The sequence below is a fragment of the Ammospiza caudacuta genome, chromosome 14 (genome assembly GCF_027887145.1).
Source record: "Ammospiza caudacuta isolate bAmmCau1 chromosome 14, bAmmCau1.pri, whole genome shotgun sequence".
In the NCBI taxonomy this organism is placed as follows: Eukaryota; Metazoa; Chordata; class Aves; order Passeriformes; family Passerellidae; genus Ammospiza; species Ammospiza caudacuta.
Genome location: NC_080606.1, coordinates 2,198,367 through 2,222,618, shown reverse-complemented (window position 1 = coordinate 2,222,618; position 24,252 = coordinate 2,198,367). Strand labels below are relative to the sequence as shown.

The 24,252-nt window shown below is 46.2% G+C and overlaps 1 protein-coding gene across 1 annotated transcript in view; it reads right to left on the bottom strand.

The window, feature by feature from the left end:
• The window catches only part of LOC131563863 (vascular endothelial growth factor receptor kdr-like), a 130,451-nt gene that overhangs the window by 6,423 nt on the left and 99,776 nt on the right, over positions 1 to 24,252 (bottom strand). Inside the window, exons 20-29 of the mRNA XM_058814047.1 lie at positions 20,816 to 20,904; positions 19,423 to 19,588; positions 18,778 to 18,875; positions 16,881 to 17,003; positions 16,676 to 16,787; positions 12,098 to 12,197; positions 11,395 to 11,500; positions 10,189 to 10,313; positions 9,875 to 9,953; positions 7,274 to 7,368 (exon numbers count right to left, since the gene is read on the bottom strand). Of these exons, the coding sequence (XP_058670030.1) occupies positions 7,274 to 7,368; positions 9,875 to 9,953; positions 10,189 to 10,313; positions 11,395 to 11,500; positions 12,098 to 12,197; positions 16,676 to 16,787; positions 16,881 to 17,003; positions 18,778 to 18,875; positions 19,423 to 19,588; positions 20,816 to 20,904 (1,093 nt within the window). The remainder of the gene's footprint in view (positions 1 to 7,273; positions 7,369 to 9,874; positions 9,954 to 10,188; positions 10,314 to 11,394; positions 11,501 to 12,097; positions 12,198 to 16,675; positions 16,788 to 16,880; positions 17,004 to 18,777; positions 18,876 to 19,422; positions 19,589 to 20,815; positions 20,905 to 24,252) is intronic.

Genomic DNA, 24,252 nt, shown 5'->3' with positions numbered 1-24,252 from the left:
AGTGCTTCCAGCCCCCAGCAGCTGCTCATTCTCTCACTGGGGTGCTTTAGGAAGAAAGCAGAGCCAGTTCCTGCTCCAGGGAACAAACCAAAGCCAGGAGCCACACACAGCACCTGGAGGGAGGGCATCAAAGCCATGAATAGGAAAGTGGCAGATCCAGGATGGGAACTGTGTGTGTGTGGTGTTTTTTGGGTGGTACAGCAGAGAGAGCAGATTGAATGGCCACACAGAGCTCCTTTCAGCTGGAAAGGGTAAATCTGCCCTGCTGGGTTCTGCTGCTGGGACTTTACAAGTTGTGTTCTCTCTGAATCTGGAACCTGTCAAAAGTTTCAGGTTCCCCACAAGCTGCAGATATTTCCACTGGTTGACAGAACCACTGTCACTATATTAAAAAAAAATAAAATAATTTTTTTGCTGGTTCTGGAAAGATCCCAGGTGTTAGAGCACTGGCTGGAGCAGAGCAGTGGTTCCTGCACAGGAGCAGCCTGCAGGCTCCATCTGTGAATTACCCACAGAATGGGTGCTCATGTTCTGTACCCATTAAACTCTTGTGCAGCCAGATTCAGTCACAGCACACAGCTGAGCTCTGACCAGCTGCAGTGGGACATGGGCTGGTTAATTCAGGCTCTGATTTCAGTGTTCTGGGCTGGCTTTCTATGGCAGGTTTGCACCTCCAGCTTTGGGAAGTGAGCCTGAGCTGTAGGAGCCAGCCCACCACGTCTTGCCTGCCTAGAATGAGCCTGGCTTCCGTATTGCTGCAGTTTATAGAGCAAAGCTGCTGTTTCTGTGCTTTGAGACCTGCACAAGGCATTGAAACCAAACCTGTGGAGTGGCAGAGCAGAAATTCTAAAATAAACAGTAACCCTGAGAACTTGAACAAAAAATGTAGCACCCTTTGCTTTCACAACTTTTACCTCATTGTCCAGAGAGAAACAGGAGTGGAAACTCCTTTTGTATCCTACAGGTTTGGCAGCTGTCCATTCTCCACACACAGATAAACTGCAGATAAACTTCCCTGCCATGAGCCATGCAACCACAACTTTGTTTATTTATGGAATTCTCATTTGTTGCTCAGCTCCATTGGCTCGTGTCAGACAATTCCATGGATGCTCTGGCTTCCAATTTGACAGGTATTAAAGTTGTCATGGGAGAAGCTTGAGAGCATCAGTTTAATTTGGAAGCTTGAGAGGGGCAGTTTTAAATTATTAGCTTATGAGGGGTAGTTTTAAATTATTAGCTTTAAGGCACTGTAAGTATGGGGATACTGTAAGTGCCTTAAAGCTAATAATTTAAAACTACCCCTCATAAGTCTTACTACAAAACATCTTTCATAGTTCTCTTTCTCTAAAGTATCTAGTCTTACTTACAAAACCATCCTTTAAAACTTATTTCTATTTCTCTCTCAACAATGTTTATCCTATTCCATAACATTTCTAAGTCAACATTTCTTATCTCAAAGTTTACATATAAATACATGCTACATAAACCTTCTGTAAACTTTAAAAATTCTTTACAAATTCATTTCCCACAAGTATCATTTTAATTTGGCCCCCAACCTGCATATCTATGGGTTATTAGGGGAATTTCCAGCCCCCTGTAGACTCCCAGCAAGTTTTCCTGTTGGGTTCCTGCCCCTGTGGGTCAGGAGTTTGGATATCTGGGAATAAATAACTCTGCCTGGAGCTGAGATCAGGCTGGGCTTTGGAGGGCTCCTGAATGTCCCCTCTGCTCCAGAGACAGAGCTGCTGAGCTGGGTCAGAAGGAAGTTGTGTCACTTGCTATCTAATGGCAGACCAAAATGCAATTAACTTCCAATACTATTCCTTTCATCTCAATGCATTTCCTAATTACAGCTCTCTGTGGGGCTTTGCATTTTCCCCTTTCATGCTGCTGTCACAGACAGAGCCTGCTGTGCATGCACAGCTGTGCTGCTGGGGATGAGGCTGCTCCTCCCTTTCCATCTGTCCTTGGCACCTCAGAATGTGCCCCTGCCTTGGCTGTGCTCAGTGCTTGGGGCTCCAGGGTCCCCAAAATCCCTTCCTGGCCTGGCCCCTTGGCAGGTAAGAGCCTAAATGAGGGATGTGGGACTCCAGGCACTCTCCAAAATGCAGTTTATTGTATCCAAGGGGTTACAGCAGCCCAGGGTGGTGGGTGACAGAGCTGTGCCCACAGCTGTCAGCTCCAGCTGCAGGCAGGCCTGGAGACCCTTTGGTTTTGGTTACACTGCATTATATGCTTTTCTTTGCTGAGTATCTTAATACAGTAGAACCAATCTATACCTTAATTATTATCTATAGCCTATCATAATTACTATAATTACAGAAATATATATATTTTATAGTTATAAATATATATAATTATAGTAATACACATAATAAATACTATATATATAGTATTTATTTTATTTATATATATATATATATATATATAAATAAATACTATAGTTATTACTACAATTACCATATTCATGTTACTATTCTCCAATCACTAATAGTACATTACAGTTTAAGCTAGAAGTTGTTTTTCAGTTTTCTTGCAGTAGAAAATTCTGAGATCTTTTTCTGACTTGCAACATCAGCAGGCTTGTTTGCCTGTGCTCTCTTCCTGCTTGGTAAAAACCTCTTCTTGTTTGGGGTGGGTTTATCCTTTGCTCTAAGCCATAAAAACCCCTTCTAACTAACACATCCTTTGCCTTCTTGGTTATCCGGTAAGACTGGCTCAGCAATTCTTTTCTTCTATATCAAAACTTGCTTCCAACTCTATTCCTTCATCAGACTCTACATTTAAAAATCTTTCTGCTAAGCACACATATCTGTGAGACTTTCTTGTCAAACTTGCATCCTTCTCAACAGGTCCCAGGGACTCTCTCACAAATTTCAGTGATCACCCTGAGAACTCATTTGTCCTTGCACAAGGTGTCCTGTCTGGGGACACAGCCTGAATATTAAATAATCTTCCACAAAATTTTAGTTTTCTGAAGGCACCAAAGTTGTTTAGAAGATAGCACAGAGGATAATCCTGCAGTAGCTTGAAGGACTGAGTGCCCTGCTGAGGCTTTTTCTTCCTACTGTACAAAACCAGAGATTTTGGAGATAGAAAAATACTGAGACCATCAAAGAGCTGGGAAACCATTAGTGGATCTGTTTACTTTATGTGAGGGAGGCAATTTCTGTTAATCTACACTTTGGGGTCAATGACTTGAAGGGGACTGTGGAGAAAGAAGGAAAATCCCCCTGGGCAGGGAGGGATTCCTGCCCCAAGTGCAGCAGCTCCTCCTGCTCTGCCATAAAAAACCCAGGTATTTTGCTCTCAGTAGGAAAAACTAGTGGACTTTTCTGTCCATGTAGGAAACCTGGCCATGCTCAGAGGCTGTGTTTGGAGAAAGATGAGAAATTGGGCTGGTTGCTGCCAAGTAGAGCAGTTTGTCTCATGACTACCTCTCCTAATAACATGTAGGAGCTTCAGGGCTTTATAGGAGCCTTCAAAGGTGTTTAATAAGGCTCAGAGTAAGAGTGTTGTTTCTTTTTTTAAATTTTAATTTTTCAGCAATTAAAGAAATAAAAGGATTATTTTTTCCTTCTGGTAGCTATGACTGATTCACAGTTTGCTTTAATACATTTTCAGCTGAGTGCTGTGCAGGAGGAATTTCATCCTGGGTTCCCCCTGGCACACCAGTGCATCAGCATTCTGCTGGCAGCAGAACTCAAGGAGTTGGGCTCAGGAATTCATTGTTTGGAAGCACTTTCAAACACAAAGTGCAGATAATAAAGTTTTTCCAGGCCAAATCCACCCTGGTGTCCCCTCACATGTGTGGCCAGGCTGCTCAGCTGTCCCTGTCCAGAAGCAGTGGGATGGAAAACACTGCAGTCAAACCCACAGCCTCTCACAATTCCCCTTCCAGTCCTTGCTACTGCCAGCACAGGGAATAATCCTTGGAAAAAAGTGCTTTACATAACTCCCGAGTAGCTACTCATTCCAAGTTCTAGTTTGGAGACCTGAGGTCAGGTAACAGTGCAAGGTGCTGCATGGCTCAACAATAAATGTATTTATTATTTCTGAGCTCCATTCTGCCCTGGAGCAAACATGTTTCCATGCCTTGTTTCTGTGAGAAGCTGAGAAAGGATTCCAGACCAATCCTGGCTGTATTTTTGTTGTGTTCTGTGTGTTTGGACATGACTGTCTGCTGTTGCTGAGCAAAATCCACATTTCAGTGTTGCTGCCTTGCCTTGGGCCCAGCTTGTTTTGGCAAAGGCAGAGCCCAGAGCTGGGATGTGGGTGCAGCATCCAGAGCCCAGGGAGGATCAGCTGGGCCTCAGCTGAGCTGTGGGCCTGGGCCAGAACCAAGCAGGGATTTCTGAGCAGCACAGGGTGTTGGGTTTGGGGGAAAAGGGAAGAGCTGGGGGAGGACAACTGAGCAGATAGCAAACCTTTTGTCATCTTAAACAATAACTTGATTATAGAGTCTCTGGAGGGTTTAAAGCAGTGCTTGGCAGTAGCCTGATAATATTATGAGCTGGGAGCTGACACCAGACTCAGCCCTTCATTAAATCCCCTGTGCTCCCTGTGCTTCCCTGAATGCTGATTCCAGGGTTGTTATCCCAGCCAATCTTTCCATCTCCCACTGCAGCTACTGCTGTGACTTTCTACTTCAGCAGCATAAAACACCCAGAACTTTCCTGCTCTAAAAGGAAAAGCTCAGACTTGCTTAGTCCAGCCTAACAGTGAGCCCAGGCCCAGAGTATCAGATTCATCCTCACAAAACTCTTGACACTGACACTCCATGGTGTGTGCTGTTGGCAAATTTTAAACTCAACAGAGGAATGAATGCAGCATAAATAAACAGTGAGATTGTGGCAAAAAATAATAAATGCAGCCACCCTGGTTTAGAAAACATGCTAAGCCTTTGAACAGTTTTGTTTTAGCAAAGAAAGACTTTGAAAAGGATCCAGGGTAAATGTTTTTGATAGAGAGAGATACACCATTAACAAGGGTGACTTTATCTCCCCTGTTAAACCCACACTCTCTTCTGACCTCTCTAGAATGTTCCACAGGCTTTGAGCCTTGTTTGGCCTCTTGTCAGTGCAGGAGCACCCAGGGGTGTCCTGTCCTCAAACCAGAGAGCTTTGGGGTGCTCTGCACTATTGGAGCTGCCAAGGAGGGTCTGCAAGATTCAAAATAAAAATAAAAAAAGGCAGCTGACAAAAAATCTTTCTCAGCTGGAGCCCAGACTCTCAGGGAAGGACGTGGCAGGGAGAGCCACAGCTCTGTGGGTGCTGTGGCAGCAGGAGAACAGCACAGCTCCTTGCAGGCTCTGCTGGGATGGTCTGCAGGCTCTGCTGGCACAGAAGGGCTCAGGAACCTCGAGCTGGATGGAATCCCCATGGCAGGGTTGAGTGGAAGTGGGGAGAGCCCAGTGGTGGGGCCAGGCAGGGATTCACTGCCCCCACAGAGCCTCCCCTGCTGGCAGTTCAGAAGGTTTTCCTGGAAGTCTCTAAAGAACAGGCTGCTATGGGGTTTCTGTGTTTCCACATCTGGCTGGGTGCTGACTTCTCAGATTTTCAGGAGAAAGCCTCAAAGGGGCAGAGGGGCAACGTTCCTGTGCTAGCTCTTTATCCAAACAGGAGAAATGCAACAGGGAAAAGCTGTCAGGGGTGGGTGACAGAAATCCTCAGAGGGATAAATGCCACCAGGGAGGCTGCTGGATTTGTGTTAGTGTGACATCATGCAGCAAAGAGGTGAATGAGCCCAGGTGAGGCATCACAGTAATGCAGCTCCTGACATTTCAGCTCCTGTTTTTGAGCTGCTGCCATTTGGTCTCCATAGCAATGGATTGTGCTGGCAGGAATGCTCTGGGTGTGTGCAGGGGATAAAAACATGGAAATGAATCAGGATCTCTGCTAATCCCACCAGCTTCAGCCCTGGGACAGGGAAAATACTGCTGGGCAACAACATTCCTGAGGCCACACTGCCTTCCAGGACAATCCACAGCATCCTAATGCTCCTGTTAATGTTGTCTACCTTTCCTTAGGAAATCTTCTCCCTTTTCCTTCCCTTCTTCTCCCTTTTCCTCCTTTCTCCTTTTTCCTCCTCTCTTCTCCCTTTTCCTCCTTTCCTGCCCTCAAACACCAGGGAATTGATGCTTCTAAAGCATCAAAAGACAAGGCAAGCCCTTTCCATCTGCTTTTCCCTCTGAGTGAGAGTCAACCCCTCCAGAACTGCCCCACTCTGACCATGCCCTCTCCTGGCAACTCTCCCAGAATATCCACAAGTGCACCAGGCTTCTTCTTCTCATCCCTCCCTTCTCTTTAGTGCAGAAAAGGGGTGACTTGGTGTACAACAAGCAACTGCTCTGCTGGGAAAGGTCATGGAGTTCCTCAGTACACAGAAAATTCATACAAAGCTCAGCAGATTTCAGAGAAAGCTCTAGGCAAGCTGTAATTCGCTTAATTAACTGAGTAGACAAGGAATTCATTGCCACATAATAATATATTTTTTTAGTATTTTGAGCAGCTATTCTTTGAAATTCCACATGTTGACATTTGAATCAGTAAAATGGGTGAATGTTGTTAGGAAGGTGGAGAAGATTTTCACTACTGGGACCCCTCTGCCTGTGTGGTTGTTACTGAGATACAAAGAACTGTGAGCAAAAAATCTGCTTTTAATCTTCTGTATTGTACTATGAGTGGATAAACAAACAGCAAAGTCCCAGCCTCTGTTTGTAAAGCAGGTGTGAACAACAGCACCCAGGTGTTACAGGGGTTGTGGGATTTAGGGAATTCTCTGCAGCTCTGTCTCAGAGTGATGATGAAGCAATCAGGGCTTTGGTAAAGGACTGCTCTTTGCTGTGAACAAGTATTTTAAGTTTACTCACATCCCATGAGCTGCAAAGATGCCACTCCTTCTGTCTGACTTCAGTACACACACTGGTATAATTACAAATGTCAGCTTTTGCATTAAGGAATCAAGTTCTTCAAACTCTGCTCCATCACTAAGAGAGAACACTGGGGAGGCAGTGAACAAACAGCTAAATTTGACCTCTGTATTCTCATTTTTTCCACCTATCATCTCCCATTTGCAGAATCTGCTGCCCCTTGATGTTAAAACACATCACCAAGGTTTTCTGCTTATGGGGCTGAAATTCAGAGACATCTCCTCTCAGCTTGCCTGGATATCCAGAGGTTCCCTCTTGGCAGCAGAAACCAAACTGCACATTTCAAGAGCATTTCTCTGAAAGGAAGAACTGTCTGAAAAAGAAATCCCCCAGAGTACTCACGCCAGAGCCATGATCCCATAGGGCCAGGAACGGATCTCCAACCTCTTGGGGCTTTTTATCTCCTCTGAGGTCAGCACCATGCCACTGTCAGACTCCTGGGGAGCAAAAGGAGGGAACATCAGGGACATCTGAACCTGGGACTGCTGCAGGAGCCACCAATCCTTCAGGATATTCTTTTATCAAGGCCTGTGTTATCAGTTTTCATCCAAGATAAAAATTCCTGATCATGCTGCTCTGAAGCCTGGGAATGTTTCCCTTATTTTTATGACATTAAAGGTTTTGATCTGCATTTCCAAAAGAGCACCCTTAAAATGAACATATCAAAAATAATTTGACATTTTCAAATTTTAAACTGATATTAAGCATGACATATGGGCACTGTGTACGTAGGATAGCTGAGATATGAATAGACTGAGATTCATAAAGAATATATCCAATAATTCTGGCTGGGCTCCTCCAAGGAAAAACTCCTTAAATACCCACTGGAAATACACAATTAGAAACACTGGGATTTGAAGGAAGTGGAAGTTCAGCAGCATTTTGTAAATGCAAGTGTTTTGTAAAGATGGATGGCCCTGGCCTTTATGGATTTTTTAATGAGCTGTCCAACAAAACTGTCTTGATTAAAGTTGGGATTGTGCTTCTGCTGCACCTAAAGCTGAGTCTTAAGGCTGCAGTTAGTACACAGACATCACAGTCCTCATTTTAAGTTATTTAATAACATTAAATGCTCTGGGTGTTTCTTTGCATTTGAAATATTTTGTGATGCTGGGAAGTTGCACATCTGTGCATTTGTCAGAACCAAGACAGCAAAAGCCCTCAACATAGAAGAGAAACTCTTAGTCTGATTTTGCCAATCAAACTGATCAAGATATAAAAAATAATCTCATCAAACAATAAATAACAAGAAAAAGCCTCTTTCTACATGCTCTGGTCATCTACCAGTTGTTAATAAGATCAGTTTATAAGTGAGTTTATGAAGTATAAAGTGAAATCCTGAATTAATGAGGTTTGTCAAACCCTCAGTAAAACCCAGCTTGTCTCTAGATTTTATCTTGACTGTTTCCCCTTCAAACACGTGGTCTAGAACAGTTTATCTGGGGGGTTCTGCATTTTCCTTACACCATTCTGCTAAAAGAATCTCCAAGAGATTGCAGATAATTCACAATGGCAGGAAGGTGTGGTGGAGCACTTGGGGAGCTCAGGCAGCTCTTTGAAATAATGACCTAATGACTATTCAGGGTTGATAATAAAGAAAACTTCAATAACCAAAGTACACTTACTTTGTCCAAAAGCAGATCACACCCTGATTTGGATTTAAAAGACCCTTGTTGAAACATCACATTTATTTCTGATCTCTTGATGTATTATCACCCTTTTTGGAAGCTTTTCCCCCTCATGTAAAGGTTTATTAGAAAATGAACAGGGAGCTCTTAGGCAGGTAATGCTCCTGCTGGCAGCAATAATCTCTTGAGACTGCATTGATCTAGCAAATGTCTTTGTGTGATTCACAGGGACAGATTTTATCCTGCAAGAGGGAAGATGCAGGAGCCAGGGAAATTTCTAAGCCTGCTAATCCCTGAGATGCATTGATAAAGAGGCAGAAATTCCATCTGGGAAAGTACAAGGCAATAATGGGCCTCAGTCTGTGCTCAGCAGAGAACAAATGACAAATAGGCTGTGCTGGGCAAGGACATGAGATATTGCCAGGACAAGCTGGAGCTGCAGACTGGAGCCTTCCCAAGGGAGCTGCTCTGAGGAATGGCTCTGCCCAAGAGGGACCCTCAGCTGGAGCTTTCTTGTGCCAAGAGGATTCCTGAGGGATTCAGGCTTTCTCCCTAAACTTTGATCCCCCTGGAGCATCTGTGCCTTGCAGAAATGTCCCTGTCCTCCTTAGGGACACAGAAGGTGCCAGTGAGGCAGCACATGGAGCTGCAGCCAGGGGCTGCCTGCACCACAGAGGGAATTCAGGAGTTGTTCTTGGGGATTTTTTAAATAAGAAAATCCCACCCATAACTTCAGAGGAAGCCAACAAGCAGAACCCTCATTCTGGAACAAAACAAGCCTTTGCTTTCCCCTGGAGCAAAATTAAAGCCTTTAACATTCTCCCACCCTGCAGTGGCATTAAACTGGCAATAAATACATTCACTTGCAGTGAGGAAAACCCAGGGTTAAAGCCCTTTGTGTGAATCAAGATCAGGATCTTGAATCCTGTTCTTGTCTACCCAGAATTGAACACCTTCACCCTCACCAAGTGATTGGCTGTCTTGGCCAGCCAGGATGTGTTCTGGACACATTTCCCTCCAAGAGCTTCATTTCAATGAGCTGCCACTTTCTTATGGTGGAAAACCATCGTGAAGTATGTCTTGAATATAAAGCCTGATCAAAGCCAGGGCAATCACATGTGAGCTGCCCCTTAAATTATTTGTTAAGAGAAATGCAGATCCCTCTTTGTTGTCACACAGCCCTGGGTGTGAGGTGCCAGAGCCAAATCTTCTCCCTGATTTAAAGTTCTCTCCTACCAAATTATTCCAAAAGCTCTAGTGAGTGTTTCTGGTGATCTGTGAACCTGCTGGGGAAGGATGCAGTCACCTCTCTTACCTCATGCATCACTTTCTCCTTCTCCACTGGCACCTCATCAAATGTCTTCACGCTCAGGGGTCTCTTCTTGCTGTTGTTTCTGAAAGCAGGAAAGTCAAGGGGTCAGCACAAAGCCCAGGCAGATTCTGCACCCATTGCAGCTCAGTTTCCTCCTCACACAGCCCAGTGTCCTGCACCACTTCTCTTTTGTCACCTCTTGCGTCTAATATCCAACACCCTGACAAACCTCTCTGGCTCTTTCACCAGCCATACCAAGGGAGGACACCAGACAGGGAAATGTTTCTTTCCTCCCACCCTGTATCTGCTTTTCTCACCCAGCTTCTACTGCACTCCAGCGATTCACTCCATTGTTCAGGTTTTCTTCCACAGGGCAGGTTTTGGAGTTGGATTCTCCATCAGGACACAGGGTGATGTTCAGTGGAATGTAGTCTTTGCCATCCTATGAAATTAAAAACAGAAAAGAGCACAAAGCTGGTAAAGTTCATTTTGTGCTGCATCTCAGATGTGAGAGGTTGTTGTATCCTATAGAGCTTTGTGATGAGAAAGGACTAAATTGGGTTTTAACTTAACTCTGATGTTTGTTGAAGGTGAGTATAATGTTCCTCACATCCTGTGGAAGTTATGGAAGTAGAATGCACACTTCATCCAAGAATTCCTGTGCAGGAGGCTTTGTGAGGGAACTGGGGCACTCTGGGAACCCTGTGATATGGGGTGGCTGAACATGGGCTGGGAGATTCCAGCCCAGGTCAGAAGCAATGGCCCATGAACTGCTTGGTTTTGTTCAACTTCAGGAGCTTGGGAAGAGCCAGGCCTTGAAATGGGAGCCTGAAAGGATTGAATTTCTTGTCCTTCCCAGGAATTGCTGCTGCACATGAGCTCTGCATTGTCATTACCCCCTGCAGCAATCCTCAGGAATGACTCTGCCTTCAGCTCCTGAAACTATTTGTCCAAATTTCCCTGTGCTTCTTTTTGTTTTTAATTTTGAGAAGCAGTTAAGTGCCCTATTCCCTTATCATGATTTTTATGTCTCCTCAATTTACTTTGGTTATAGAATCAAACTCTCAAGCTCTTCATATTGCAGACTGGGCCCTCTTCAACTCAGCTCCACTAAATTTGTTTACAAACAGGAAGGAGCTGGAGGAGAGTATTTGATTTCTTCTTCAATTAAATTGACAATTGCATAACTGATCTGGTTGTTTTTACTGAAGAAGAAAACAACCGGTTTAACTATTATGAAATTAATCATTATATACCTGATTTTCTGTGCTTTAAGCTGCATAATTGCAAAGCTCCCAAGAGCACTGGTGAACATAAACTTGGAAATGAGAGACAAAGTTCAGGAAGTGAAGAAAATCAGAAATAAAGTTAACATCTGAGTAGTTAACATTGTCTGTACTCATCCCAGCAGGGATTTTCCTAGTGAGCTGTGCTAGGAGGTGAAATCTCATAGTGGTGTTTAATAACCCTGCCCATGCACACCCCAAATGCACATTCCTTGCAGAGGGGTGGCCCTGCAGTACCTGCTGCACGTTGGCCTGCAGGAGATCCCCCAGGCGCTCCACCAGCTCGGTGAACGTCGGCCTCTCCGTGGGCACCCCGTGCCAGCAGTCCAGCATGGTCTGGTAGCTGAGGAAAACACAGGGGTTAGGAATGGCAAAGGATGAGAGCTTTGCTTCCAAACTCTTCCATTCCACTCCTGCTTGGTTGGGTGGGTCTTTGGATTGAGAGGGGTTCAGATCTCCCCATGCTGAAATTTGGGTTTAGTTTCTATGTGGGATGCTTTTTGCTTCCATATTCCTGAGCCTGCAGGATTTTGGTTTTCACCTAACTTAGAGTCTGGCTGCTGGGCCCTGCTGATACTGCTGAACTAACTCCTGGTTATGGGTACTGGGTTTCTGTCACACAATCTGGAGTCTGAGCTCCATGAACTACATGAGTAGTGTAGTACACATGAGTAGCTGCATGTACACATGAGTAGCTCCAAGTAGTACCACATGAGTAGTTCCATGAACTACAGCTGACATGGGGTATCTGATCATCTTCTTGTTGGCAAAGGTCAGGCTGACTTGGGCTGTCCTTAGCATTAATCTGTGCTGTCAGACACCCAAAATATACTCAATCACAGCTTTACTGAACATAAAATACCCAGCTGTGCTCTCCTCCCCCTCCCCACAATCCCTTTTGTGAGGTGTACAGCTCCCAGCAGCTCCCAGCAGCTCTTACACTTCAGGGGTGGAATACTCTGGAGATCTCATCCGGGTCCCCTCCTTGAGGCGCCGGCAGAAATCCTCATCTATCTGCACCCCAGGGTAAGGAGAGGCACCTGGGGGGAGAAATTAGAGGGCTTCAGGGTGGCACAGTCTGTGTCCCAGACCTGGGGATCTCTGCTGAGCACTGATGTCACCCAGAGCCTGGCAGTAACACGAGCTCGAGTGAAGAAGGAGTTGCAGTCACTCACAATCTGCATTTTTTGTTTGGAAACCTGTCACAGGCTCTGTCACTTCAGAGATTTCAATCACACTGTCTCCTCTGCTTTTGTGATACCACTCCAAGGTAAAATAGGGCAGAAGAGAAATAAACTTGATTAGTTTGAGACTAAAGTATCTCTTGGTCAGTGGTAGAAAAGTTCCAGCTCATTCAATGGATTCCTTGGTGCTTTCCAAGCTGTTACCCTGGCAGTATCCTGCCCTAAGAGGATACACACAGTGAGCAATTCCTGCTCATCCTTCATGGCCTCAGAGCCCCTGTGAGCAGGTGCAGAGGGGCTGTGGGCACCTGGCCCCTGCCAAGGACCTCGAGAACCTTGGTTCAATCCCATGAGTGGAGTTGCTCCTCTCCTGGTTCACCAGCTACTGGAGATGCATTATCCTCCAGGGAAGGCTCCCTTGACAGTGACCTTCCACCCTTCCAGCCTTGTTTGCTTTCCTGACTCTGTTCACTGCTGTTTACCAACACTTACACTCAAGTGTTGGCTGAACCCTGGCAGGACAGCTCATGGCAACTGGAATTGTTTTGTGGAGGTTGAAAGCAGTGAAGGACCTTTGTGTTAACTCCCACAAAAGTTTGGGAGAGTGCTCTGGCATCTGAGTAATCCAGAGCTCACAGGTAAAATTCAGAAGAAGTCTAAGCTGAGATTTAAAATGCTACTGAACCTACAATGGATAAAACAAAGATTTGTAACTTCCCTTCCTTCCTCCCCCCCAAGCCAATGCTTCCTGTGCAGCACACCCCTTGTCTTGGACATTTTTGCATCCCAGAGGCTGGATGATGAATTTGGAAACAATTTCATCAAGTCTTAACATGGGAGATTGAATGGAATCTGTATCCAGCCCTGGAGGAATCTGTGTATGATTTACTGGCTATAACATTCCTGCATATTTCCTGCAAACACCATCATGTGCTGTGCACTTGGGGGCACAACGAGAACAGCAGAAATCTTTGGGATAAAGCACTGAAGAAGGGGCCAAATGTGGCTGCTCCAGAATTGCTCTACTCTGTGAGCCTGACTGCTCAGTGTGCAGAGCCTGCTCTGGGGAGCTGAGAGCCCAGCACTGCCTGAGGAGGAATCTCAGCTCAAATGGGCTCCCAGGACATCCAGGGATGCTTATCCACAGCACTTCTGAATTCCATGGATGTGCAAGTACCAGGGAAAGGACTGACAGTGTTTCCTGGAGTTATGTAAGCTGGAGAGAGGCAGCACCACCATTTCTGCTTTATACCCGGATTTTCCTTCCCAGTCTTGCCTTTGGCCTGTCATGCTCAGAATAACCTGGGAATTATCTGCTCATCTCATGGATGGAGAATTCCAGGAATTAACTGCTTATCTCATGGATGGAGAATCCCACTTGCTCTCACAGTCTGAGCTCTCTCTCTTTGGTTTCATCACAGATCAGATCAACTGCAACATGTTGGTGAGAGCAAATACAGGGAAGGCAAAGGATAACAGTGATAGGACAAGGAGTACTGGGACAGACTGAAAGGGGGGACAGTTAGGTTAAATGTTAGGATGAAATATTTTACTGGGGACTGGTGAGGCCCTGACACAGGGTGCCCAGGGAGGTTGTGGATGCCCCAACCCTGGCAGTGTTCCAAACCAGGTTGGATAAAGCCTTGAGCAGCCTGGTTACCTGGCAGGAGGTGTCCTGCCCATGGCAGGAGGGGTTGGGAATAGATCATCTTAAAGATCCTTTCCAACCCCTGAACATTCTATGATTAATTTTTAACTGCAGGATCTTTTAGCAATTTATATTTTGGCCAGCGCTGGCCTCCTACCAGCTGGAGGCAGCTCAGATCATAAAAGCAAGGAACTCTCCCTTTCCCACTTCCACTCAGCACTGTTTTTATCTGGACTATGGGATCAGTCTGATAACTTGGATTTGGAATGCTGAGACAGCTTGGGAGAAATGTAGGCTGGAACATATGGTGTAAGGCCTACACATGATGTTTTCCTTAGGGGAAATCTCCTTCAAAATGCTCAAAGATGTGGCATGCATTGGATATGGGAGCCCTCTTTTGATCTTGGTTTTATTTTAGTGGGATAATGAGATGCTGATGTTACTACCAGGCACTGCTTGTTTACATAATTATCTCTGATTGCTTTTGGAACAGTGCACATTGAAATTCCAGGAGACACTGACATTCTGTACCATTAGTGATTTCAGGATGTGTTAAACACTGCTGGCACCACCTGACACGAGGTGTGCTGACCCCAATGGAATAATTTAAAGCTCATTGCAAACTCAGCCCCAGATGGAAATTAATATTCCCTCAAGTCCTGATTTCCTTGTGTATCACCAAAGCAGATGCAGCCTTTCTGCAGGCAGCCTATTGTCCTTCACAACACAAACTACACTCTGCATTTTCCCAATCAGTATTTTTCCCTTTTTTAGAGGCTGCTCAGCCTGTGGGACCCAGTGAGAGCAGCAGCTGTAAATGGGAGCCAAAACACACCCTGTGGCAACGACAAATAACTTCCATCTCATGGCTCTCAATGATCTGTAAAACTTTTATATGACAGAATTCAATCAGTGACACAAATCCTTAATTAAATATTTATCATTTGAGCTGCAGATGTGAGCAGTGCCAAACCACAGGCATGCCTGGATGAGCTGGATGAAAAACCCTCTCAGAGAAAATGAGTGGTTTTGAGCCTGTGCCACCAAGTGCAAAAGCAGTTTGTGATCTACGTCACAGGCAGGGCAGGGGCTGCTGCACGGGTGGCAGCCCCTGGAGCCATCTGGGAGGTGCCAAATTCAGAAGGGGACAGTGCCAAGAAAGGGGCTAAAAGAACCCAGATAACAAGTTTTTTTAAAAAATAGATTAAAATAGAGGTGAATTTCACTGACTGGATTTTAATTTGTATTAGTGTTCAGTATTAAAGGCCATCTGTTAAATTATGTCAGGACCTTTGGGACTGATACAGTTTGTTCCTGCAGTGCCCCTTGGATTCATCAGCATTCCATCCCTTTGGTTCCCAGTGGAGCCTGTCCCTGAGTGTGCCTCTGGATGCTGATGCTAAAGCATCTCCCTGAATAATCTGATAAAACCAGGGCACTCCTGGTGCTTTGCCTTTCTCTATTGCTGCTACACCTGCAGTAGGTGATGCTGTTACAGAGCCATGGAGGGCTCACCCCAAAATAACAATACCCAAAACCACGGCTGAGCCCCAGGGAAAGCAGCAGCTGCCACTTGTTTCAACCCCTCAAGTGTGAACTTTCTGCTTGGTGTGCAGATGTGGAGCAGGGAAAGTCCAAATCAAAGACTTGGACTGAGAGCAGGTTATGATTTTGCAGCCAGCCCTAAGTAAAGATTAGGATAGAAACAGCTCCAGACTTTGCATTTTCACTTGGCATCTTGAGCCCAATCATTAATTTCAACTGATCCATGAACCAAAGATAGAAGCAGATTAGAGTTTGCTTTAAAATCCAGCATCTTAAGTTGACAATGCTTCTTGTTTTCTTTTGTCTGCAAATGCTGATTAAAAAGCCAGAGCTGACATTCCTAAATTCCCTCAGGAAAACAAATGTTGCCCCTCTGCAAGGAGCAGCACAGTCCAAGTGTCTGTAGGGCTGCTTGTGTTGGTCTTACAGCTTTATCTGCTGGACAGAAACCAGAGCTCAGAGAGGCTGAGATTTCTCACAGCATCCTGGGATGACATCTCAACTACATAAAGAACATCATTATTATTCTTTTAGAAATGTTGTGGCTTGCAAATGATGCAGCCACAAGAGCCCACGTTCCACCCTTGGTCTGCTGCCAAAAGGGTTTAGGCTGAGCCCAGCACTGCTCCTGCACAACCCAACAGCTGCTGCTGCCAGGAGATTTTTCTTACCTAGAAAATCTTAGGTTTTGTGGGGTGGATGATCAAGCTGGGATAAAATATCATGTGGGTTCATGCTGCATGGGCTGAGCCACTGTGCCCACAGCAGGGTGACCCTGCAGCTGTGGGGTTCCCTGAAGCAGGTGGGGTTTGATGGGAAACTTCTTCATTGTTCTCCAAGAAATCTCCCACTCCTCTCAGCAGCAGAGGCTTGCATTTTATCTCTGGGCTCTGTTGCTTTCAGTGGGTACAAACGTTAGGTCCAGGATTTTGGATTTTTGATCCCCTCCCCACTGTTTTCATGTCCTTGGTCAGGTGGAGTTCTCATGGAAATTGGCTTTATTTTACACCTGGTTTGCACTGTGCACTCATCCCAATGAGACAGAAGCACTGCCCCATATGATCACCTTTTGCTAAAAACTTTTCTTAGCTAAGCAGCCATAAATTAGGTGGGAGCAAAAAGGGTTTGAAACCATTCTTACCTAGAGAAAATATTTCCCACAGCAGCACTCCGAAAGACCACACGTCGCTCTGCGTGGTGTAAATTTTGTCAAAAATAGCTTCTGGAGCCATCCACTTGAGGGGAAGCCGTGCCTAAAAGCCAGAGACACAACAAGTTATCAGATCCCTGTTATTGGTCTGCCCAAGCCCAGCTTGAGGGTAACCACTGAAGCTTCTTGCACTCACATCTCCTTTCCGTACGTAGTCGGGGTCTTTGTAGATGTCCCTGGCGAGGCCGAAGTCACAGATCTTGACCACGTTGTTCTCGGACAGGAGGATGTTCCTGGCTGCCAGATCCCGATGGATGCACTGCCAGGGAGGGACACAGGGTCACAGGGAGCTGGGCAAGGAGCCCCTGCTCCAGCTGGAGGCAGGAGAGATTCTTTGGGAGTGGGGAAAGAAATGAACTGCACTGGGAGCAGCTCAGAGAATGAGTGGGAATCTGCTCCAAATACACTGGGGTGTGCAAAAGGGGGAATAACTCAGGGAACAAACCAACACTGGAGTCAGTTTTCTGATTGTTCTGTCTGAAATAACTTTTGCAGTTACAACAAGGAAGGGAGCACTATTTTCTCATTATTTGGGAAATTCTGGACAGGCCAAAAAACAGCTGCAGCTACATTTGCCAGTGCAGGTCCAGGAGGGTGTGAGGTGGGATAACCCCACTCAGGGTTTCTGGGGGCTGCCCTGTGTGGGAAATGGATTTGTAAAGAATTCTCAAAACCTGGCAGAAAGCTCACACAGTGTCACAGACATCTTTTATGAAAAATCCTTTCCTTAAGATTTTTCCTCCTGAGAAGCTGGGAGGCCTCAGGAACAAAATGCAAACAATGGTTATCTGCTGCTGTGGAATGCAACAGGTGCATCTGGGATTGGTCTCATGTGGTTGTTTCTAATTAATGGCCAATCACAGCCCAACTTGCTCGGACGGAGAATCTGAGACAGAGCCTTTGTTATCATTCTTTGCTATTCTATTCTTAGCTAACCTTCTGGTGAAATCCTTTCCTCTATTCTTTTAGTATAGTTTTAATGTAATATATATCATAAAATAATAAATCAGCCTTCTGAAAGATGGAGTCAGATCCTCATCTCTTCCCTCAGCCTGAGACCCCTGTGAACACGGTCACAACACAGTCTTGTACATCTGTATGCAAACTCTGAGATAAGGTGTGCTAACTTAGGAAAGCCATAGAATAGAGATAACACTGAGACAGAGATTGAACTAGAAACAAGTTTCAACAAGTTTCAGAATATGGTCTTGCAAAAAGATCAGATATTTAGAGAATTAGAACTGTGAAAGATGCATTGTAGCAGGACCACATGGGGTAAAATATAGGTGATTGGTGTTAGGAGTAATAGCAGCATTGTGTGGCAAAAGCTAATAGGCTTGGGAAAAACATTTCCAAGGTATTGTAACCAGGAAATAGGGTGGCTTCTGATAGAATGGCATTGAGTTTTACATCTCTTGTGTCTCACTATTCATTGAGACTGATAATGGAATAAAACCTTTTAAAGTGCCTCTCAGTTGTCCCATCTCTGTAAAAGCTGGGAAAACCAACACCCTGGTGGCTGTGTGTGAGTGAGGCTCACTTGTGTGCACACTTTGGCCTGTGGATTACACTGAATTTACCTGAAAAGCTTTTCCACAGGGACAAACTGTTTCCTGTTTATCCAAGCAGTGCTGACTTTGCTGACAGTCCCCAACACCTCTGACAGGCCAAAGGAATAACTGGATACTCCCTCCTCATTTTTCAGTAGTGGTGTTGTTCACCACACTAAAAGGAGCTTTCTCTACAAGCTTTTCTGTGTTTATTTATGAGGCAGTTCCACAAATTGTCTCACAGTTTCTGAGAACTTCACTCCTTCTATCTAAACCCTCCTGCTGCAGATGCCAATCCCTGCAGCCAAGAACATGATGAATGTTCTTCCACAACCCCTTCAGTGCTAATTACTGCTTAATCACCAGAGCTAACGTGATCTCCAGCACTCTAACAGAAGAGCAAAAAGCAGATTTCTCAGAGTCAAGAGTGTGTTTGGGTTCCTTCACATCAGATACTCTGCAAGAAGACTTTAATGAGCTCACTTTTCGGGAGGCGAGGAACTCCATGCCTTTTGCCACCTGGAAGCTGTAGCAGATCAGATCCTCCAGAGTCAAGGGCCTCTTGTACAGATCCTCAGCATCTAGGAGAGATCAGAAACGTGGCAAAAACGTGGCACAAATGTGGCAGAGACGTGGCACAGCTCCAGAGCTGGGTGCCCCTGCTGCCACTTGAGGGCTGATGGCCCCAGCCCCACACACAGTGCTGGGTGTGAGATCTCTGCAGGGTTACAGCTCTGGGGGAGCAACCACTGAGCCAGAGACAGGAGATCAGAGATTAACAAAGTTCCCTCATCCATTAGTCACTCATTTAGCTATGGGGAAACAACACCTCAGGCTGGAGTGAGGGAAGCTTTATAGACAAGAGCCCTGGGACAGAGTGACCTCCCAAGTCTGGTAAAACATTGCTATTTCTCCTCTCACACCACAGGAGCAGCTTTTGTACACAATGCAGATCTCTCTATTTGTGAGGAAGTTGGAGTGGGGAACAGGCAAGAGGGAGAATTTGGGATTTCAGGAACAAGCCAAGCCATGTAAGGGCTTGTAAAGTGTGTGACAGTGTGTGTGGCACTAGCCAAGTGACAGAAGTCTTCTCAATAAAAGATTTGGGATGAGATAGGGTTCTTTTACCTTCTTCATCATCTTCTGAGTCACTGTAACTCTTATCTTCAATGAATCCTGAGCTGGCAGAGCTGCCTGTGCTGGCCACACTCTCGAGGCGCCTCTTGATCAGTTCAGTCAAGTCACTGTTGGACTCATCCAGACTCTTCTCTGCTTGATCAGAGTTTTCCTGGGACTAGAAATGGCATAAACCAAATTTTTAGCTTTGTATGATGCAATGCTTGAGCATTCAAAATATGTGACAATGTTCTAAGGAGAAAGGGTCCTCTGAAGATGAGCATGTTTGGACATTATATTTCCTGAAGTGGGAATAAATGGGAAACCAGGCTTTATTAGTTCTAACTATAAATGATAAAGCCTGGTTTACTATTTATTATTGCCCTTTCACTGATAGTATTTTCCACATCAGAGTTAGCTGAAAGCTGGCTGGGTGAGACTGAGAGGTGAGCAGAAAGAGGCTGTAAATTCTCTTGCTGTCTTAGGATGCTAAAAATCCCCTCAAGGTGGGTGCATGATGGGCTCTGTGCTGGGGAGTGAGGCAAAGCCAGCCCTCAACTCATGGCAACAATGGTGAGAAAGAAATTCTGAGGGAGTGCACCAGGAAAAGCTCCTTCACTCACACAAAGTCCCTCACGTACTTTGCTGCCTGCACACAATAGCTTTAACAACAATTATAATTATAATAATAGTACTGCAGTCATCTGGGAAAGCAGTCCTGGTGAGGCTGCAGTTCTGGCAGGGCTGGGGTCACAGAGCCTGTTCCACACTGGATATTCACAAGGAGGAGTCAGTCCCATCCCTCCCAGCCCTGATTTCTGCCCTGTGCCCATCCCAGCCCAGTCTGTGCTGGCACAGATGTTGTATGCATGCAGAGCTGCCTGGGAACCAAACCCTTGGCTAGTTTTGATGTAGAATATCCATGATCCAGGCTGTGTTACAGCACAGACTTCAGGGCTGGCACAGGGAAGGGACAGAGGATGGAATGAGCAGATGGGGGAAGGATGAACTGCTTTCACCTGGGGCCTAGAAACAAAAATCCCCAAAACAGATTTGTGTTTTGGGAAGGTTCCCTTTATCCTAGTTCACTTAATGCCAGTTTTTCTCTGCTATTTTGTTGCCCCCCTTTTGCTGGGAAGTATCTCCCAAGTAATCCTCTCTCTTTCAAGTGCTCGGGAGTGTTTGGGTACTTGCAGCTCATTCTTTAGGAGATGCTAGGAGAGGACAGCAGTGAGATCCTGCAGGGAAAATACATCCTTCTTCTTGCTTGTACAAATTGAAATGTGGAGAGAAATAAAGTGCCCACAGAAATACCCAATTGCCTTGTGCCAGTGCAGAGCAAATCCAGCTTTGTCGGTGGTTGTTGATTCCCTGCCTCATGACAGAAAAAGTCTCATTTTCTTACCTTGTATGCAATGAAATCTCCTCTTTTCCCTCTGAGATAGTTGGACAGATTTCCATATTTGCAATATTCCACTATGACCATTAAAGGACCTAAAAAAGACAGTGAAAGTCAAATTAGTTTTGAAGCACTGCAAAGCACATAATTCTAATTTATCCTACCAAATCCTCTTCAAAATAAATGGCATTTCTATTATACAGATGAGGAAATGAGGAAACACAGGAGTGACACAACCAGTAGGGATGTGGAGAGAAGGGAACGCATTGTTAGTTTTCCCCACTGGATGGTAACAGTTGGTATTTATTCCTAATTTATAAACAAGGAAGATTCAGGATGATCAACACAATCCCAGAGGCTGTTAAGGTTGGTTTGCTCTGCACATGGAGCAGTTTTCATTTTCTCTGCTGGCTTCACAATTGTTTGTTTTGGGTGGAGCTGATGCCACCAGAGGAAATCAAAGTATGCAGGGCCATAGACAAAGCCTGGAAAAACAGAAAAAGTTTCTGAGAAAAGTGAAGTTTCTGAAAGCCTGAAAGCCTTTTTCTGAAAACCTGGAAAGTGCTCTCACTTTCTTCTTATTCCTCTACAAACCACTGTAGAGTCAGTGCTGCTTTTACACAATTATGCAGGTTTTAAAGAGCTGCTTGAAATGCTTTTATATTGCAGTGTGAGATGTTAGGGAAGGGAAAAGCTGCATTCTGGACCTTTATATCCTCAAATGTAAGACAGGGTGAATCCATGGGACTGGGATGTGGATAAACATGGAATATTATCAACCCCAAACACTGAGACTTTCATCTCCAGAACCTTTTTCTCTGGAGAAGGTCCCTGGTTCAGACTGAGGGGTTTGCACTTCAAAGGGGAAGTGCTGAGAGCTGCACTTGGCCTTGGGGAAGGAGCTCAGCAGGGTTCCTGCTGGAATTCCTGCATCCTCAGGACAGGGGCAGGGGCAGGGCAGGGGCAGGGCTGCAGTCACTCCAGGTCCAACATTGCCTGGGAGGGCACCAGGAGGGAGCAGTGACCCTGGGACAGTGAGGGACAGGCAGAGGAGCCTTTGGGAGATGCTGAATTCCTTCTGATGCCTTGTGAAGGCTGCCCTAGAGCAGAGGCTGGACAGAGCTAGAGAATAAAGTGGGGATTTATTGAAAGGATCTCCTCAATGGATGCACCTTGGGCAGCACAAGAGCCCAGCCAGGGCTGCAGCCAAGATGAACCAAAATGGTCCCAAAATCCTTGACTGCTCATGGGGTCTCTCCCTTTGATCAGTTCTGCTCCATTTGCACCTTGCAGTTCACTGTCCCATTCCAGCTTTAGCCCATGAAGTCCCATCCTTGTTTTTCTCTCTCAGCCCAGGGTGTTTGTGCTCTTGGGCTGAGATTTGGATCATTTGTCCTTGGTCCCAGCTGGAGCAGGAATTGTTTTGTCTCCCTGCTCTGTGCACAGAGCTCACCATCCCCTAACATGAAGCCCAGACCCTCACACCAAAGCAGCACAGAATGTGAAAAATAGAAAAGCTAAACCCTGAGGTATCACTGCAGGCAGAACTGAGCCCCTGGTGTTCCCTGTGGATTCCTGCAGGTTCTGCACTCACCCAGCCCTGGGGCACCTTGAGTGCACACCTTGGGGCTCTCCAGCCCCCCCACTCCCTCTGCTGCAGCTGAAACAAGCCTGAAAACCTTCACTGGCTGCAAAAACACCAAATCCAAATCCCAGTGGTTGCAGTGCTGACCCCAGAGCTCTGCTCAGTGCTGGCATCTGGCCGTGCTCAAGAGATTTGGCTCTGAAGAACCCAAAATCCAATGTCCCTCATGGATGCCCTGAGGAAATGCAGATTCCAGAACAGCTTTAAAGCTCTGCTTAGTGATTTATTCATGGCTTTGAAATGCTTCCTAGACATGGCCTCCCCATATTTTGTTCCCTCATTGTAAAGCACACACTGCATTAGTTCTGACTGCTGAACATCAGACACCCCGGCAAAGTGTTAAATTCTGTTATTTGATACCTTGTTAAAATAATGTATGTGCATACTTAATAGCAGCCTCCATCAGGAATACAGGGTTACATAAAGCCTAACAGGGGAGGGAGAGCACTGGAATTTCACAGGAGCTGGGATCTGTGTCTGCCTCTGGAGCTGCAGGCTGTTTTTCTTCAGTCTGCACTTGCAGTGCTCAGAGGAGAACAAAGCAGAGCCTACCTGAGGCTGCTCCGTGCCCTGTGGGTCCTGCTGCACCCTCTGCCCCACACTCTGCCCCACAAAGGTTTGCCCAGGCACCTGGCAGGGAGGAGGGAGGGTCACCTCCCACCCAGGATGGGGCAGGATGGAGAATAGGAAATGGAGGAACTCCTGGGAGAAAAAGTTTCTCAGAAATGGGACAGGCAGAGCCTCTGATCAGTCCTGAGCTGTGTCTTGAACAAGCAGAACTCTGGGGATGCTTTGGGTAAGAAAAACTGAGCCCTGGTCCTGCTGCTGGTTTGAGGCTCTGCTTGGGGTCCTCCTGGGGGTCCTGAGCCCCCTCAGGGAGTTGTGAGCCCAGGAGGGTCCCCAGCATTGCCATGTCCCAGCCCCTCTGCTCTCAGGCCCCAGCAAAGGCTCCTGGCTGCTGCCTCTGACCCTAAATCCCTCAGCTGGAGCCCCTTGGTCCCACACAAGCTTTGGGGCTCTGCAGTGAATTCCTGGGAGCAGCAGACCCCAGCACTGTCCATGGCTGCTGGCTGCTCTTTCCTGAGGAACTGGAACCACCTTGCTGGAGGAAAGATTTCTTCCCTGGCACCCTCCCAAATCTCCCTCACTGAAATTTTCCTTTTCCCTGGTGACTGGACAACAGCTGTTGGAAACTGGTGAATTTGGGGTCTCAGATGATGAGAGATCTGTGCACCATCTCTCCTGATTTCCCCCTTCATTTCTTTCACTCTGGGGTTTCCCTTGCCCTCGGGTCTCTTAAACCTGTTTGTTTGGGGGAGGTTTTACAGATTTTGGGGGTCAGCAGTCAGGAGCCATCCCCAGGAGCTGCTCCCCTGAAGCTGAAGTCCAGGAAGAGGCAGGGCTGCTTTGTGTGGCACTGTGGGAAGGGAAGTTTTAGTGACAAAGGTCTGACATTTATGGGACTTTATGATGTAGCTCAGCCCCGCTCAGCCCCACGCAAGTCCCTGCTCCTGCTGCACCCAGGGCTGTCCCAGGCTCTGTACACAGCAGAAACTGCTGTGTTTGCCTGGAGAGGGTGAAATGCTGGGAAAGAGAGCACCCAGGGCTGTCCCAGGCTTTGGCTGTGTTTGCCTGGAGACGAGGCTCAGGGAGCCAAGGGCTCAGCCTGGTGCATCCTCCTGACAAGGCAGGGAAGGAGAGGGAGAAGCAGCCTGGAAATGCCCACAGGGAGGACTTGGGCACCTCATTGCAATCCAGTGTTCTCCCCTCAGTGCCTCCAGAGAGAACAGAGGTGACA